This window comes from Amborella trichopoda, chromosome 4 (assembly GCF_054954075.1).
Source record: "Amborella trichopoda isolate Santa Cruz 75 chromosome 4, AtrichopodaSantaCruz75HAP2 v2.0, whole genome shotgun sequence".
Classification (NCBI taxonomy): domain Eukaryota; kingdom Viridiplantae; phylum Streptophyta; class Magnoliopsida; order Amborellales; family Amborellaceae; genus Amborella; species Amborella trichopoda.
The window spans coordinates 48,682,015-48,698,971 of NC_142339.1; the positions used below are offsets into that span (position 1 = coordinate 48,682,015).

General features: G+C 36.4%; 1 protein-coding gene across 1 annotated transcript in view; it reads left to right on the forward strand.

Moving 5' to 3' along the window:
* The first annotated feature begins 5,708 nt into the window (after window positions 1-5,708).
* REN1 (Rho GTPase activation protein (RhoGAP) with PH domain-containing protein) overlaps window positions 5,709-16,957 on the forward strand; it is a 32,577-nt gene continuing 21,328 nt past the window's right edge. Inside the window, exons 1-8 of the mRNA XM_088865425.1 lie at window positions 5,709-5,755; window positions 6,113-6,191; window positions 6,385-6,453; window positions 7,236-7,272; window positions 11,159-11,235; window positions 15,048-15,118; window positions 15,219-15,297; window positions 15,411-15,555. Coding sequence (XP_088721551.1) covers window positions 6,162-6,191; window positions 6,385-6,453; window positions 7,236-7,272; window positions 11,159-11,235; window positions 15,048-15,118; window positions 15,219-15,297; window positions 15,411-15,555 — 508 coding nt within the window. The 5' untranslated portion in view covers window positions 5,709-5,755; window positions 6,113-6,161. The remainder of the gene's footprint in view (window positions 5,756-6,112; window positions 6,192-6,384; window positions 6,454-7,235; window positions 7,273-11,158; window positions 11,236-15,047; window positions 15,119-15,218; window positions 15,298-15,410; window positions 15,556-16,957) is intronic.

The window sequence follows — 16,957 nt, forward strand, 5'->3', positions numbered from 1 at the left end:
ATTGTTAGTGGGTGAAATGGGTGTTGGAGTACATAGTAAAGAAACGAATTAAAAGAAATGGGAGTTTCCTATTTATAGCTATGCTAGATGAACTTTCTCAAGAATGTAATATGCCCCATTACTGTAGAATAATAGTATACAAAAAGTAATCCGACCAAATCAATCCTCAAAAAATATGAAAATAAAAAGTCATTGATAATACTCGCGTTATTTTGCACTATTTAGGCAAGTGTAATAAGCACCAGAATTGCCTAGATATAGATTGAGAAAGTCGTATGTTTTTGTATTTTTAGAGAGAGAAAATTAGTGAGAAAATATTGAGAGAGAGAATCGAATTAGTAAATGGTAATTTAAAATGGAGTAAAATGTCCATTGTAAAGAGCGAGAAATGGTTGTTAAGGTACCTGCCCATGTCACATGTGACCGTAGGGCTTCCAATAGTCACCATCTAGTGGTTATAAACCGCTACATATACAAATAGGTCCTCTATCTCAATGGCTAGTGTCTTAGCCATTGGATCTCCCTCCACACATGTGAGCGCACAAGTCACGGTCCTTGAGCCCTACCCATCCACATGCTCATACAAGGGGCATCATATGCAGTAAGTTCTACCCTTGGCTTGGCTGCAATACATGATACAGTAAATATGTCAGTTTGAGTTTCATCAAATACATTATTTCTTTTTTGTTTTGCATACATACATGTATTTTCTCTTTTACTTTGACCCACAAAGTTGTGCATTTTTATATCATCTCGACATCAAGATATATAACTATAGAGAAAAATAAAGATTTCAAGCTCTCAAAGTAGATCTGTTTCATTTGAACTATATTTCGAGTTTAAGATTTATAATTAGATATAGAAATGAATTTCTGCATTATCCTAATAATTTTCAACACCAAAATTGCATTTCATGACAAAGTTTAGAGGTACACCTTACTTTGATTGCTTAAGGTTGCAACCTTATGCAAACTACACCTTTTTTTTCATACATGCGTACCTGATACGGATTCCGCAGCATAAAGCGGCTTTCAAAGAGCCACCACTGTTCATGTTTGCCATAAACAACTATAGATAAATTTGCGCTAATGTAATCTTAGATATTCATCATTGTAAATATTTGAGCACGTGTCCTATGCTCCTACTGTTACTCCATCTTTTAAAGAACCTGTTAGAGAGGATCTTTTCAATCTGAAATTTTGGGAACCACTTAAGAATTACTAGATGATTATTCTAAAAAACAAAATTAAAATTTGAGTCTTCTAACGATTTGATCTCACATCTAAAAATTCAATGGTCTCTATTCAATTTTGAGATGTTTACATAGAAGTTACTGCTAGGAACTGTTTTTTATTGATTAATCAATGCATGAATAACATGTTAGATAGTACGTATGTGTTCTTTCTTCAACGACAACGGTTCTTGTTTTCTATTGAAGTTAATTTATGGGTTGATGAGGTTACACTCTCAAAATTTGGAGTCTTAAAATTAATTTGAATTGGGGTTTTACCCAAGTGAGTAAATGAACATTTTTCTCCTCTAAGAGTAGAACATCTCTTGGCTAAAGATTTTTTTTATTTATGTTATTTTACATTTATATTATTTTTACTTTTTTTTTTTTTTTTTCAAAATACCCACTTCAAATCTTAGAGGTCTATAAGGTCACTTTGGACCTTCAAAGTCAGAAATTCAGTCACGTCGGATCTTGAAGGTTCAAATTGAACTTTGAACATCGTAAAGTCCATGCTCAGACCAAGACTCGGGCTTTACGAACCCTTGGCGTGGAGCACACGTTCCTTTGGCCTAACCCTACCCCTCCTCTTGTGGTGTGGGTGGGGCACCAACAAGACCCACCTCACACCCTCTTACCACGGTTCCTCACAATAAAACATCCATGATCAAAGTACTCAAATAAGACCAAAAAAACTATGGTGAAGCGGCTTTTGAAAAGCCGACCCGGGTCAGCAAATTGCAGTTCGACTGGTTAATTGGACGGAGTCTGCTGTGTGAGAATCAGTCCATGGAGAATTCCTTGACAAACTCTTCGGATCCATAATAGAATTCAGCAAGTTATAGGACCAGATCGATACCCAATTCTGACAAAGAATGGGGTGAGTTTGGATCGATTCTCGATAAAAAAAAATTTCCTTAACAACCGGGTTTTAAACTTTTAATACACGCTCTAAAGGCGTTTGGATTTCCCTGAAACCGATGAAAAACGGGAGAAACAATAGAGTTATTTGTTTGCGGGAATAGCGTTTAGACACTAGTAAAAATGGAGAAAAAAACAATCTTCTTGGTTGGGCATCCAAATGCTTTTGGAATCTAGAAAACCTTGGGATTATGTCAAATTAAATAGTAATTAATTATGGGTTTCAAGAGGTTAGGTGGAGTTTTTATTAACTTTATGCACATAGAATTGAAAAGAAAAAAAAGAACAAGAGGGGTCTCCAAAAGGAAAAAAACTAAAATACAATATACAAGGAGAGAGACATTGGCCATGCTATATTCCGCCAATAGACATGGATCGAGACATGATGGCGCGCACCGCTCCTGTCCGCCTGCGTCGCGCCTCACGCCTTGGAACAAGGAGAACCTCTTTTGGGCCCCACACGTGACACGGGTCCTAAAAGTTCTACAACGTCAGACAAAATTGCCCCATCTCACTTGGCAGAATTACACTGGTGACCTCACATTTTTTAGAAAAACCCCACCCTAATGAAGATGTTCATTAGTTGAGAAATGAATTTTTTTTTTTTTTTTTTTGGATAATTTAGTGGGGAAGACTAACCTTCCCCATTTTTTCATATAGATTAAGAAGTTGGCTTTTTTTAAAATGTCAATGGACTGTGTCAGCAAGATTGGAAACTATACTGTGTTAACTCGGTACGGGGGTTGCTACCAATGTTTATTGTTTGAAAAATATTTACATGACAATGGAAATGTTTTTTAAGTGTTGCTTACTTATCCTAAGATGGGAACGATTCTAGTTTAGATATTGCTGCTCGGACTGCAAGCCCCTCAAGCATATCCAGTAAAAAACAACTGGAAGTTCAGATTAGTGTTTAAAAATGGGACATGCTTTGACTTGCGAGGGGACTGGAACTTGAACGCTTGCTCCAATTTGGGCGTGGACAGGACATTTTTAAATAAAAAGACACTAGGGTGCTTTTAATCTAAAATCGCTCATCCCCAACTCGGGTGATTTTGAATCTGCTCAATAATTTGTCCTCTCAAATATAAATGAATTTCAACCATAACTTGTTGACAGTGTAGGTACACTTGAGGGTACACGTAGAACGTGGTCTATATGCTGAGAATTGGTTTTAACTTTTAAGCAACAGTGTGTTGTTTAAATGGTTCCCTTTAGTTTTTCAGTTTTAAGATTAGTATGCATGCCGAGATGACCTACATAAAGTTGTTCTTATTTGTATATCTTGTGGACCGGATAGCATCCTCCCTCCCTTGAAAAGAAATGGTACAAGATAATAGTAATTTAAAATAAATGTCACCTAGATTTAGTTAAGGGTGTGGTTTGTATAGGCTGAGGCTCTAAATAATGAAAGTAAGTGTATGTTCAAATAGTATCGAAAGATGTCATTTTAATATCGAAAATCTTTATGACTGTCTGAAAATTGATTTCAATACGTAATTATAAAATTTAAAGCTTAAAAAAAAGCGTATATCAAGTATATCTATGAATAGTTGAAAATCTTGAAAATTGAAAGTCTAAATAATGTATCACATGATACACTATTTCAAAAACTTGAAGTTCTTTTTTTTTTAAGGCTATGTATCTCGAGGTCGAGATGATCGGATTTGAGGGTGCGCCTTAGTTTGATTGTTTAGAGCCTCAACCTTATATAAACTTTTTCCTTTAGTTAATCTCTATAGTCCATCACTGAGAATAGGCTGAAGATGGCTTAACAATGTTAACCTGCATCCTTCATCACATTTCATAAGAAACTCAAACCATGCTGCATGAATGCACAAACAGAATTTGTCAAAAAATTAATAATACACAAACAGTATATCAAATGTATGGTTCCAATGTCGATGTCCATTCCTTGTGATGGATGGTGAGGATGAAGAGTTCACTCACAAGTATTTGGTGGTGCGCAGGAAGAACTCGTCTCCTTCATCTGTCACCAGGAAGAGAAGGTGGAGATGGCATAATCATGATCTCTGTTGTCTGAGGACTACATGTGATACACTATCGATACCATTGTATTCCACATGGAGTATATAGAATTGGAAACACTCAAGTTGGCTAAGACACCGGTGCTTCCTACCGTTTCCCACTTATTTTCTTTTGTTTTTTTAATTTTATTTTCGAGGAAGAACTGACCTAGTTCAATCAATTCTAAGTCAGCTCGAAACCAATGCGTGACTAGTTTAACACATCTGTTCAGTTTTCAAAACAATGACGATTTTATCAAGAATATATCATATGCATGCCAAAAAAAAAATTCTAGTGGCTTCACAACCGTCCAATCGATGTTGAGGAGCTATTAGCATCTTGTTGGAGACCCAAATGTTAGCACATATATTTATTCCAATTCTACAATCTATTATAGGGTTCATATATTATTAAACCATTTACTTTTTCCACAAGAAGGTCGCAATTAGTCATAGCCATTGAATATGAAATCTAACAAATTGACATGCATCACAAATTTTGAAAAATTTATTTTGGACCTTGTGACACATCATTAACCACTTAAATTTCGTGCAACGGTCAATAATGATTATGACCTTTTTGTATAAAAAATAAATAATCTTATCATATATATTTCCTATTATATATTGAGAGATTCGTCAAGGATGCATGTCATAAATGTGTACCGTCAAATATCCATCACAGATTTTTGGTAAGGGTGCGGTGTCTATAAGATTGCACCTTAAACAATCCAATTAAGACGTACCCCTAAATTTTATCATAACATGTCATTTTGGTGTAAAAATTTCTTAGGATTATCTCAAAATCTATTTGCATATCTTATTATAATATTTTAAATAAAAAATTGGTTAAAATCAAGTAGATCTATAAACATATGAAAATCTTGAAAACGGACGGTCTAGATAATGTATTGCAAGATGCACTATCTCTGAAATTCAATTCTTTTTTTTTTTTAATATTCATATATCTCGATGTCGAGATGATCAATTAGAGGGTTGAAAAATATTAAAACAACATTTTTTGATGGATTTTTGAGGTGCATATGCGATTCTACATTTTAAGGTTGCAAAAACTTTTTCCTTTTGCTAATGGTGGTCCTACCAAAATCTAAATGGAGGGTTCTAAAAACACATCCAAAATAGTTATATTTATTTTATAATTTTTTTAATATCTATGTTCAGAATATCAGCCCCTAAATTTTTGGATCCAAAATCCATCTCAGATCTTAGATGGAGGACACGTATAAACATATAAGTGAGTAAGACACGTGAGAGAAATGAAATAAGGGTCAGTTTCGGTCATTTTGCCGACAGAGGCCATTTCCGTAAAATTAGGTATGATCAGGGGTTAAGATAAGCCTGTCCTTATGTACCACGTCTGCTATCGTCAGAGGATCTTAGCTGGGTTATTTTGTTGGCGGGTGATGCACGTTTTGATACATATACGGATACGGCCGCACGCCCATGGATATACGGCCGTATTTTCCGGTCCGCTTTAAATTTCGTTTCTTGGCCCGTGGGTTTCTGTTGCGATATCTGAGTGGTCGCTAACGAACCATGAAGAACAAAACACAAGGTGTACTCTCTTTCTCTCTCTACAATTTTTACTAATTCTCGCTCTCCCTCTCTAACAAAATTATGTTCAGTTTTACTGATACACATTCCCTTTTTTCAGTCTTCCATCAACTCCGTTCTAAGGTTGTCCTTCATTTCAATGGCCCATATTTCTTTTTCCTGATGTGCTTTTTGTTCCTGATCTAAGAGAATACGCAAGTCCCATTTTAGGGCTCATACTTTTTCTTAAGCAGCAGTCTTTTTCAAATTTAAATGGATTGCGTCTTTTGATTTGTTTTCTTAGCTTTGAAAGGGTTGATTTTGTGAGAAAGTTATGGTTTTCTTATTTGTTTTGCATATTTCCATTTTGAAAATGCAGGTGGGTTATCTTCATTTTGTTTGAAGTATTGGGTGGCTTCATTATAGGAATGGTATCTCGAAATGTAGAAACTTCTCAGGTGATTCCAGACAATAAATTGCCAAAATTCTTTATGGTACAAGTTTATCTTGATTTTCTTAATAGTATTCTCATTGAGGAGATTCAATTTACTATTTGTGCTCGAGATATGGGGATGACAATTATGCTGAAATTGCATTTATTTTTATTTTTATTTTTATTTTTATTTTTGTTTTCTCTGATTCTATGTTTAGGGGGATGGGGGTACATCATCTGGTTCGAGTGCCCCATTTGATCGGCCTCGACCTCGTCCTACAAATACGGTACGTGTGGTCTGCTTTGTTAATTGTAATTTTATCCTTTTTTCCTTGTAATATGCAAAATCTATTCTTGTTTTTTTATTATTGGAGGGCCTAGACCTTTACTTAATTTAGTATTCTCTCAGATCATGTATCATGTGCTCTAGTATAGCAGTATTGTTCTTTTATCCTTTTCAAAGCACCCGTTTTCCTTTTTTGGTTGATAACTAGACCAAAAACACCATGCAATCCGAACCTCAGTATTCAGCACAGAATGTTATTTATATACTTCCCAAGGGAGCTATTGTCACCCTAGACAAGATATGCAATGGCTGATGTTTGCTGTGAGGGTCTTCTGGTTTTCCCCATTAAGGACATTGAACTGTACATCAGGAACCCATGCAGTATTTTTGGGGTTCAATACACACTGAAGTTTTCTAAAGTACCTTCATGTCATCCCAGCTATCATGTCAGTAGCAGAGGGCTGGGGTTTGTCATTCCTCGACTGAAAGTTCGTCACAATATTTGTTGGACTTGGTGTTGTGGAATCACATACTCCAGTTCGTCCCTCAATGAAATCTGGCTTCTGGGGCCTTGTGAGATTACTATAGGAAACTTCACTGCGCACTTTGGATACATTTCCTTAGTTTTACTTGGGGATCCAATATTTGATTTTTTAAACTTTTCTTTGTTTTCTTTTCTGGTTTAAGTGTTAACTGCAAAGTTACTTAAAAAAAACAAAAAGTCTTATTCTCAACTCTGATTTGGGCTATGTTTATTCTTGATGGCATTTATTGACTCTGCAGATCTTCAAGAGCGGGCCCCTTTTCATATCATCGAAAGGTTAGAGTAAGAGTTATTTTGGAATGTACTAGTTGTATAAGCAGTGCACATGCTGCTACTGAATTAATTTGTTCTTCTAATATACTCTTGTTGAATTTTCCTTTGAAATGATGTTCTGTACTGCTGTTGGAAGTAGCTATAATGCCTTTCCTCCATTGGATCTGCATTGTCACAATATTTGTAATTGTCTTGTTCATGAAATTTGAATTTGAACCATAATTTACTTTTCCTTTTTTTTTGAGAATGAACTGGTCATCTTGATTATAGGAGTCTGTTGTTAAACATAATTAAGTTGTTCAGTTGTTAGTGTGCTCTTGTGAGACAAGTCTCTGAAGTAAATGTCATTGATTATATTAGATCTTGTGACAAAACATCATGTAAGTGCCTTTGGTGGATCTATTCTTATCAGTTTAATATGAACGTATTCGAGCTCCACATAACATGAAAAGTTCTAATCGGAACAAGCCTTTTGGCCTTAGCAAAAGTGCATCGAAATTTTGTTCAAGACAGTGTTTCTAAACTCATCGAGTGCAATTCAGACTCAGGTGAGTCACTTAGAATTGGTTGGTGCCAAGCTCGAGTACAAAACCTTGGGAACCGGCCAAGACTCACCAGTTTCCACATTTGTGTTCTTAAATTTGTTAAGACTTGGCCGAATCTACTTCCTTACGATAGTTGGTGTTGGTATAACAGAGATGCAATTGGAGTTGATTGGGAATTGAGTTGTTGGAAGCTTGGGCCTGCTATCAAGGTGATGTATCATGAAAGAGGGAGATTGAAATGTATTGGAGTTGATTGGGAATTGAGTTGTTGGAAGCTTGGGCCTGCTATCAAGGCGATGTATCATGAAAGAGGGAGATTCTCTTGGTGAAATAGAGGACGTTCTCTGAGCCACATATGCTCTATGTAGCTATCGGTGCAAACTATACTGTTTCTTGCTCAATTTTTGCGTTTGTAACAAAGGCAACCTTTTTTCTGGTTAGGAGCAAGGCTTCAAAGAGATGAAAATGGAGTGATTCTCTTGTTACTTTAGAAGGAGCATGGATGCAACTTTTGTGAAGTCTTATCATTGAGAGTGGGTATTTGCATGTGTAGAAAACAATTTCATGCCCCGGATGGTGAAGGAAATTCTAACATTCTCAGATGGCATGGCATGATGCAAGTTGCTTTCTATAGGTGGCCACATTTTCAATTAGACTATTGGATAACATCGAGATAATCTATGGATTTGAGATGGGCCATGGACTCTGAGTCAAATGAAGTGGTGGAAAAGGGTTGCTAGTGGAGGATTCTCCTTCCCTAGACCCTGTGAATTCCCCGTTCATTTGAAAATTGTCATTTGTGGCATCCGCACCCCATTGATTCCGTAATGCTCAACTCATAGATGCAGGGAGCTTGATTAAGGGGTGGCGATCCACCTCAGAATGTCACTACGGCAATCCTTGAGCCAGAGCTTGAGTGGAGCCCGTTCCCACATCAAGGGAGCTTGCTCCTTATCTTGTAAGGATTTTGATCCCTAACTAAAAGGGATCTTGATTGCTTTGGAAGGGGATCACGAACCCACTGAAAGTGGGTGCAATCATTGGTTTAAAGGGATCTCGATCCTAAGAGAAGTTTTTGAATTTTGAATATGTTGATTTTGCTTTTTTTTTTCCTGCTTTTTGACGATTTTCTAGCTAATGATCGCTTGTAGACGATTTTTGGTTTTCATTTCCATGGTCGTGGTTTGGTTGAAAATTGGTGAATCGCCTCGAAATCACTCGAGTCAACTCGGATCCAGGAGGCCTCCCGCTTCCCGGTTGCCTAAGGTCCGAAGTGAAGTGCGGGACTACAAGGGTTGTCTAGAATGGAGTAGGTCTCACTATAGTGAATCAACCTGTTTCTTCTGGTTCACTATGGGGACCTCTGACGTTTCCTAAGTTCAGGTCGTATCATGACCCTCCAATATCAATTTTCTCAGTTGTTTATGGGACTTTTAGGCTATAAAGTTCTCATTGTGCCTGCTCGTAGTTAATGCTAAAAGTGGATTATACATTTTTCAATTTTAAAATCATTTTAAAAATAAAATAGTGTGTGTTTGTGCACGTGCGTGTGTGTTTAAATATATATATGTTTGAAATTTTTTTATATAGGGTGTCAACCTTATACTAATGAAGTAAGGTGCACCTCAAAAACCTATCAGAAAAGATAGTTCCAATGTTGGACAATCCTCAAATTGATCATCTTGACCTTGAGATGTATGAATATGAAAAGAATAAAATATTTCAAGTTGCGAAAATAGTCAATCTTGCAATGCATTATTTAGACTGTTCATTTTCAAAGTTTTGAATTGTTTATAGTTTTACTCGATTTGCACCATTTTTGGAGCTCTAAGTTACAGAATGAGGGGTGACAATAGATTGTCATGCCATGATGGGGTTTTGGGCACCAAAACTGCATCTTTTGGTATAGTTTTTAGGTGCGCCACACTTTGATTGTTTAACGTTATTTTCCAAATTTTTTAGATAGTTCTATTATTATTCAGTGATTCAAAAAGCAGACCGCCCAGTGCTTAGGTGCCTCGACGGTCCAAAAGGCCTGGGCGCATCGCCCAGGCCTAAGCAGCCAATCTGGGCGGTCAACCCTGGGCGGCCGCCCAGGGTGGAAATATGTTTCGATGGGGGCAATTTTGGTCTTTTTTTGTTATTAAAGAGCCAACAATTAGTGTTTTAGGTTCATTTGAAACCTTAAACTTATTGGAGCCAATTTTAGAGAGAGAAAGCCCCCAAAAACCTAGTTTATGGTGAATTTTTTTGGATTGATCAAAATTAACAAAATTGATCAAAACATCACCCATTGATCTTAGATGTACTTTTTGATGTTTTGCAAAGTTATTAGGGGGTTTTTAGAAGATTTTGAGTATTTAGAAGCATCTTTGAGGCGAAAGTTTGAAGATTGAGCAATCAAACTCAAAGTAACTTTGTTTGATAATTTGGTTGGTTGGAAAATTTTAAGTTTTAATTGGATATGGAGTATGAACCGACTTATGGATTATGGTTATGCTTATGGAATGTGTATGGAATGTGTGCTAAATGCTAATATGTAGTATAATTTGAATTATGTACTGCGATATATATAACTGATACTGACATAACTGTTGAATCATTTTTTGATTCAGCTGGGCTGCACAGGTTCTGGGCACTCGCCTAGGCGCTGGGCGGCTTGGACCCCTCAAGCTGCCTAGGACCCGTCTAGCGCTTTTGGAAACACTGTTATTATTAGATTAAGAATGTAAAAAATAAAAAATGATTTGAATTCGTAAAAGGATTAGATCTTGAAATTCATCAAATGGATGGTCTAGATTCAATGTTGGACGGGACTCATTTTGGTCATATCTACCGTACATATTGAATGTTATTTTTTTGGGATTGATTGTTGGGATGAAGAGAGTGCATGAGCAAAATTTGGGCTCATATAAATGCCACAAACATGGTTTACTAGAAGTGTGATTTTATTATATTATACAAAGATACGGTGACATGAAATCATTCCCATGCACCCACCCACACACACACACACACACACACACACACACACACACACACACACACACACAAAAGCCGCTCCGAGGCGATCCCAAGGTAGGGAACTTCAGCCATTGGTCGATCCCAACTTACCTCATTGGCTAGAATCCACTCTTTGTTTATAATTGGCTTTTATGAAATGTTACTTTGATATCTTTTATCGTCCCTTTATATTTGATGTGTTTCATGATTCTGAATTGTATTTTTGTATTTGTGGCAAGTACTGGTTGAGTGTGTGACTTCTGAAGGCTTGATTTTTTTTTTACAGTAGCATATGCATTATTGACTGACCTTGATGGTTATATAATGCTATATATTTACAGGAATAGGGTGGACTTCTTGGAAGAAACGTTGGTTTATCCTCACACGTACATCCCTAGTCTTTTTCAGAAATGACCCAGTAATGCTCATGACTTTATATCCTAAAGTGTATTTCTTTTTGCACTTTCTTATTTGCATATTTATCATTCGGATGATTGTATATGAGTTGCACACTTCCTTCAACTTTTTCATTGAACATGAGAGACAAACCAATGGGGTTATGCAGTTCTGATTGGGCTTGGGAGGATCTGGAAAGAATGACAGGAAATTCAAGGGTGGGTGCTATGAGGCTAAATCAGTCATAAGAACGATATGTGAGTCTTACACTGTGAAAGAGAGTGTGCACTAGCTGAGAATGCACCTGCAAGAAGCTAGTAGGATATTGCCATATTGGCTAGATTTAGTAGGGTTCATAGGTTCTGATGGTATGTTCATCTTGTATTAACAAATCCTTAGGTGTCTCTAGCTTAAGTACGGTGAGGGTGGCAACACTATGTTGTAGTTTGGGATTATATTACATCAGTATGTAAATTATTCCGTATCAGAAATGTAAAGGAAAAATAAAAAACTGATAGAAGATGCTCTTAACTTCATATTTTTTGTGTAATGTAGAAGTTGAGTTGAACAAAACCTCATTGTGATTTTTGTTGCCATACAATATACTTGGATGTTGCCTCATTAGAGTTGAATAATATTCTGACATTTTTCATTTTTTAACTCCCCTAAGACTTGTACAAGATATTATCAGTGGATTTGTATGTATTTTAATTTGTTTTGTAGTTCCATTTGTGTAATCCTTTCTTGAATTGCATGTCTTGGAAAAAATACTTATATTCCATGTTGAATTGTCATAGAAAGGTGACACTAGAGCACCAAATCTCTTCTGAGCTCTTAAGAATGAATGTAAATGGGCTATAACCATAGTTATTGAAGACGGGAGCGGGATCGGTTCGGGAATCATCAAACCGCCCTATTGTGGAAGTTCCCTAGGTTTGGGATCAGCGTCCGTACAATGAACAAGAGAGGGAACGAGATCCTTAGGTTTATGGGAGCGAGATCCCATATCAATGGGTTCGAGGTTTTGACTGGCAAGAATCTAAGCTCCGCTGCACATTAAACGAGGTTGTCAAGTAGAGCTAGTAGGGGTTCCCTTGGTTAAGGGATCGAGGTTTCCGTTTGTCATAAAATGGGGTTCCGCTTGTTCTAATATCGAGATTCTTTAAGTATAAGAATCAAGGTCCTCAGTTGATTGGCCCCAAGGTCCGCAACTACCATTGGTTAAGGGAACAAGTCCAATATGTATGTTATCTTGTAGTTAAATAAATCTATCGTGCCCCATTTCTATACATCACATGCTTACAAGCTACTTGATAAATGCTAAATACTACTAAACACTTTACTGTATATGTGCATGGTCCATGCTCAAAAATCCAATATGTACATATGAGCGAATGACAACCTCTAATTAAATAAATCCATAGTGCCCTATTTCTAGGCATACATGCTACTTGATGAAATATTAGGCACATTACTATATAGTCTATGGTCCATAGTCCAAAATGTAATATGTATGACATCCTATGTTTAAATAAATGCATCAAACCATATTTTTATGCAACACATGCCTATATGCTTGATAAATCTAAAGAGTATGGATTATTTTGCTACTCAGTCTGTGGTCCTCAGTTCAAAATCTAATGTGTATGACATACCCTATTTAATTAAATGGATATTACTAAAATTTGATACATCAAGTGCCTATATACTACTTGATAAATGCTAAAAGTATCACTCTATTAGATAGTCCATAGTATACTTATATACTCCATTCTTCTTATATATACTCCAAATCCCGTTAGAGGTATAACTTTAATAACATAGTCCCTCGGACCACCAAGATATTCCTTACACATAAATCCAAAAAATAATCTACAAGTACATAAATTGGATTTTTCTATTATTTTAATCAACTACACACTTAGATCACCAACACGTACCCTCACCTCCCCACCTTCCCTCTTCCCCACCCAATTCTCCCTCCCTCTATATAAACCCTTGGACCCAAAACCAACCCACAACTCCTTCGCCATTAGCTTGTGGTGATCATTCTGGTGAATCTAGTTGCTCTTCCCAACTCTCCCATGCTACAGGTATGTGCACTTGTGCTCTTTCCCTGTGTATTTCTGTGACTTGTGTGTGCATAAGAGAAAAAGAGTTGTGAGTGTGCGTGCAGTAGAGAGAAAGGTGTGTGTATGTGTGCGCAGTAGAGAGGTGTGCGTAAGGAGTTGACAAGATGAATGCTTTTTTAGTTGCTTTTCGTATGTATTTTGTGATTTATGCCATAATCAGGTATTTGGATTGAAACATGAATTTTGCATAGGTTTCAATGCATTGAATTTCTAAGATTTATGATCTGGATTTAGGATCAGAATATGAACATTGTGTTGGTTACTTTGTCTTGTATTTGATCAGAGCATGAATACTGAGTTTGTTTCTCTGCTAAAAAACTTGCCATTTGCATGAATACTGAATTTGTTGCTCTATTATAAAACTTGCCATTTGCATGAATACTGAATTTGTTGCTCTATTATAAAACTTGCCACTTACATAAAATGGGGAGAGAGAGAGAGGGGTAGGAATACTGTGGAACTGGATTCATCTGTTTTTAAAATAGATTCCCCATATATAGAACCCAAGATAATAATGTACCAAAACCTTGGACCATGTTTGATGGGAGTAGGAATCTATTCGAAATAGTACTAGAATCCACTAATGGTTGGAGCGTGATCCCCTTTATTTGGGAGCAAGATCCCAAAATTGAAAAACTGGGGTCCCTACGAGATTCCTAGGAGGAACCGTGGGATCGAGGTTCCGGAGCAAGAATGCCACCCTACCTCCACGGTTCCCTTAACTATGGCTATAACAATGCTAGGATGGTGTTTGTCCTGAGAAATCCTGTTCTTTGTGTCCAGCCTCGTAATAAAAAGTTGCCATTTCGTGTTAATTTGAGGTTGACAATTTGGTAAAAAGAGCTGATAAATTGATTGTTTGGTTTAGTTTATTTTTATTTATGATTATATAATTTTCTTATTCGCCCTTGCAATTTCACTGCCATCCTTGATTTTGTGAACTGTCAATGTACACTATCTACGACAATAAAAAAGCTGGTGTGGGCTGTGGACTGCTGGTATTGAATTCTTGGTCTCAAGACTCTCAACTTCCAACCCCTAATTTTCAGCTGTTTAAAATTTTATAGGAGGGGAAAAGAAAAGGGCAATGTGTGTGCAATCAGCATTGCAGAATCGTGTCCATGTTGTCTACTTTTTTAACTCTATGATCCTTATGTAATTCTTGCAGCCTCTATATCACTTACCAACTCAATAAATTTTTTTTTGCCGCATCTGGTTCTTGGTTTATTAGCAAGCTTTAATAAGTATTGCCTAGTTCTTTTGAGATATACCTAATATGTGAAGCTCATGCTTGCCTGTATGGTACTTGTCTCTATGATCATTAAATTGCTTCAGTTCTAAAAAGGGATCTAGAATTGTTAGATGTGGCGACTACTTTTTATTTTTTACTCGTAACATTATATCGTTATTTTAATGTATGCTTTTTTTTTTTCTTAATTATGATAAATTGGTTATTTTTCAAGTTAGAGCTTGTTGGTATTTATGAGGTAGGATCGTTATGTCACTGCATATTCGTGCACTCATTGTTTGGAATATTTCTTACTGGAAATTTGAGAATTACACTTACTTGAATTTGGTCGACTTGAAATCTGGGGATATTGACTTTAAACTTATCATTCTTTTCTAAACACTTTCTCATGTGCTGATAGATTTTAATTATGTTTGCAAGTCTTGGTATTGACCGTTTTCTTTTAACCTTCAGAGTGCTCTTCCTCAGAAAGGTGGTGAAGTGAACCTGACCCTTGGTGGTATCGACCTCAATAATTCAGGAAGGTGGGTTTTACTTCTTAAAGTTCCATTATGAAAAATAAGGCATATTCATTTGGGTTGCCAATATCCTTTTCAATTTATCTTTCAAAACAAAAATATGCAGTGTTGTTGTAAGAGCAGATAAGAAGCTATTGACAGTGTTGTTTCCTGATGGACGTGATGGTCGAGCTTTCACTCTTAAGGTGCTTCCATTGTCCTTTTTTATCTTTTCCTTTTTGTGCATGGAAACACAAAGGTTCTTCCTTCATTGTCCTTGCGTACATTTTTATTAAGTTACTCTTCATGGATACAATAGGCAGAAACTTCAGAGGATATGTACGAGTGGAAAACGGCACTTGATAATGCACTGGCACAGGCACCCAGTGCAGCCCTTGTGATGGGACAAAATGCCATTTTTCGCAATGATGCAGCTGACACAATTGAAGGAACTTTTGAGCATTGTAAGATCTCTGTGTTTTTATATTTAGTTACCAAGAGGGTTTCCTTTTCTTCATAATTACTTCCCAGGGAACCTTTTTCTGATTTGCTTTGGGGAAGAGAAGTGCTTTGGCATTTTCTTCTTTGCTTAATTACTTTTTGGGAAACTTTATCTGGAAATTTGAATTGCTTTTGGGAAGAAAAGTGCTTCGGCATTTCAACTGAATTCTAGGAAATGATCAAATTTTTTCCAAATTTTTTCTTGCTTAAAAAACTAAAAAGAATGAAAACAACTTCTATAAATTTAAGAAGAATTAAAAATGTAGAAAATATCTCAAAAAATTGTAATTCTGTGCAGATGATATTTAATTAGCGAACAATTCATGCTCTTCAAAAAAAAAAAAGAGCAAACAATTCATGTTTATATGAACCATTCATCCTTGGATGTTGTTGCATTCACATCCGTATGAAATAATTCATAATATGATCCACATGATGTCAAAAGAATTTTCAATCTGTGAATCTGTGGGGATTTGCTTTTCTTTTTATTGTTTTATTTGTGGGGATTTGCTTTTCTTTTTATTGTTTTATTTGTGGGGATTTGCTTTTATTTTTATTGTTTTATTCGAAGGAGGAATCCATTTAGACCCATTCTATTTGAAACTTATATGGCTTGAGGAAACCAGAACTCCTAGTTTTGGTTCCCCTTTTCAAAATGCAAAATTATTTAGTCGGCTGAGTCACTAGACTCGATCACGTCACATGAGAATTCAATAGAATTGGTCAGGTCTATCAGATCTTTTATCAGATTTTGTACCTTCTGGTTTTGGGGAGTCACTCGTCCTGATTCACCTTCAGTGGTTCTCCTTTGGGTCGAGTTGACCAGACTGGGTCTAGCAAGAGACCTGTTCAGGTCTGCAAACTTTGATTGAAGAGGTAAAAGAAAGTATCAAGTATTGATATGAGAAAAATTGACAACTGAAAATACTAGCAGCTAACTGGGTAAGGCCATAGACTTGAGAAGGAGAGTGAATGCATGTGGTGACTGCTACATTTGTTGGGACCTGGACAATTCTTTGTTTGTTCTTTTTCTTTATGCTCTGTTTACAAATTTCTTTTCCTGATTCTCTCGATAAAAGTAGTCAACAAACAAATATGAGGATGTCAAAGGGGACTTGTAAATATCATCTGGGTGCTTGTGAGTTAGAATGGAATTACTCTCCAAGACCACTCATGCTGCTGTTTACTTCATCCAATAAGTCAGAAAGGCATGCTTCTTGACATATTCAACTAAAAGCTTCAATTCACACAGTCAAGTGTGTCGTTTCACTTGCATAGCGTGTATGCCAGTAAAGTATGAAAGTTTAGGCAGTATAAGGTGCGATTATATCTTCCATTTGGAATAAATTTGACGAGAAGAGACAA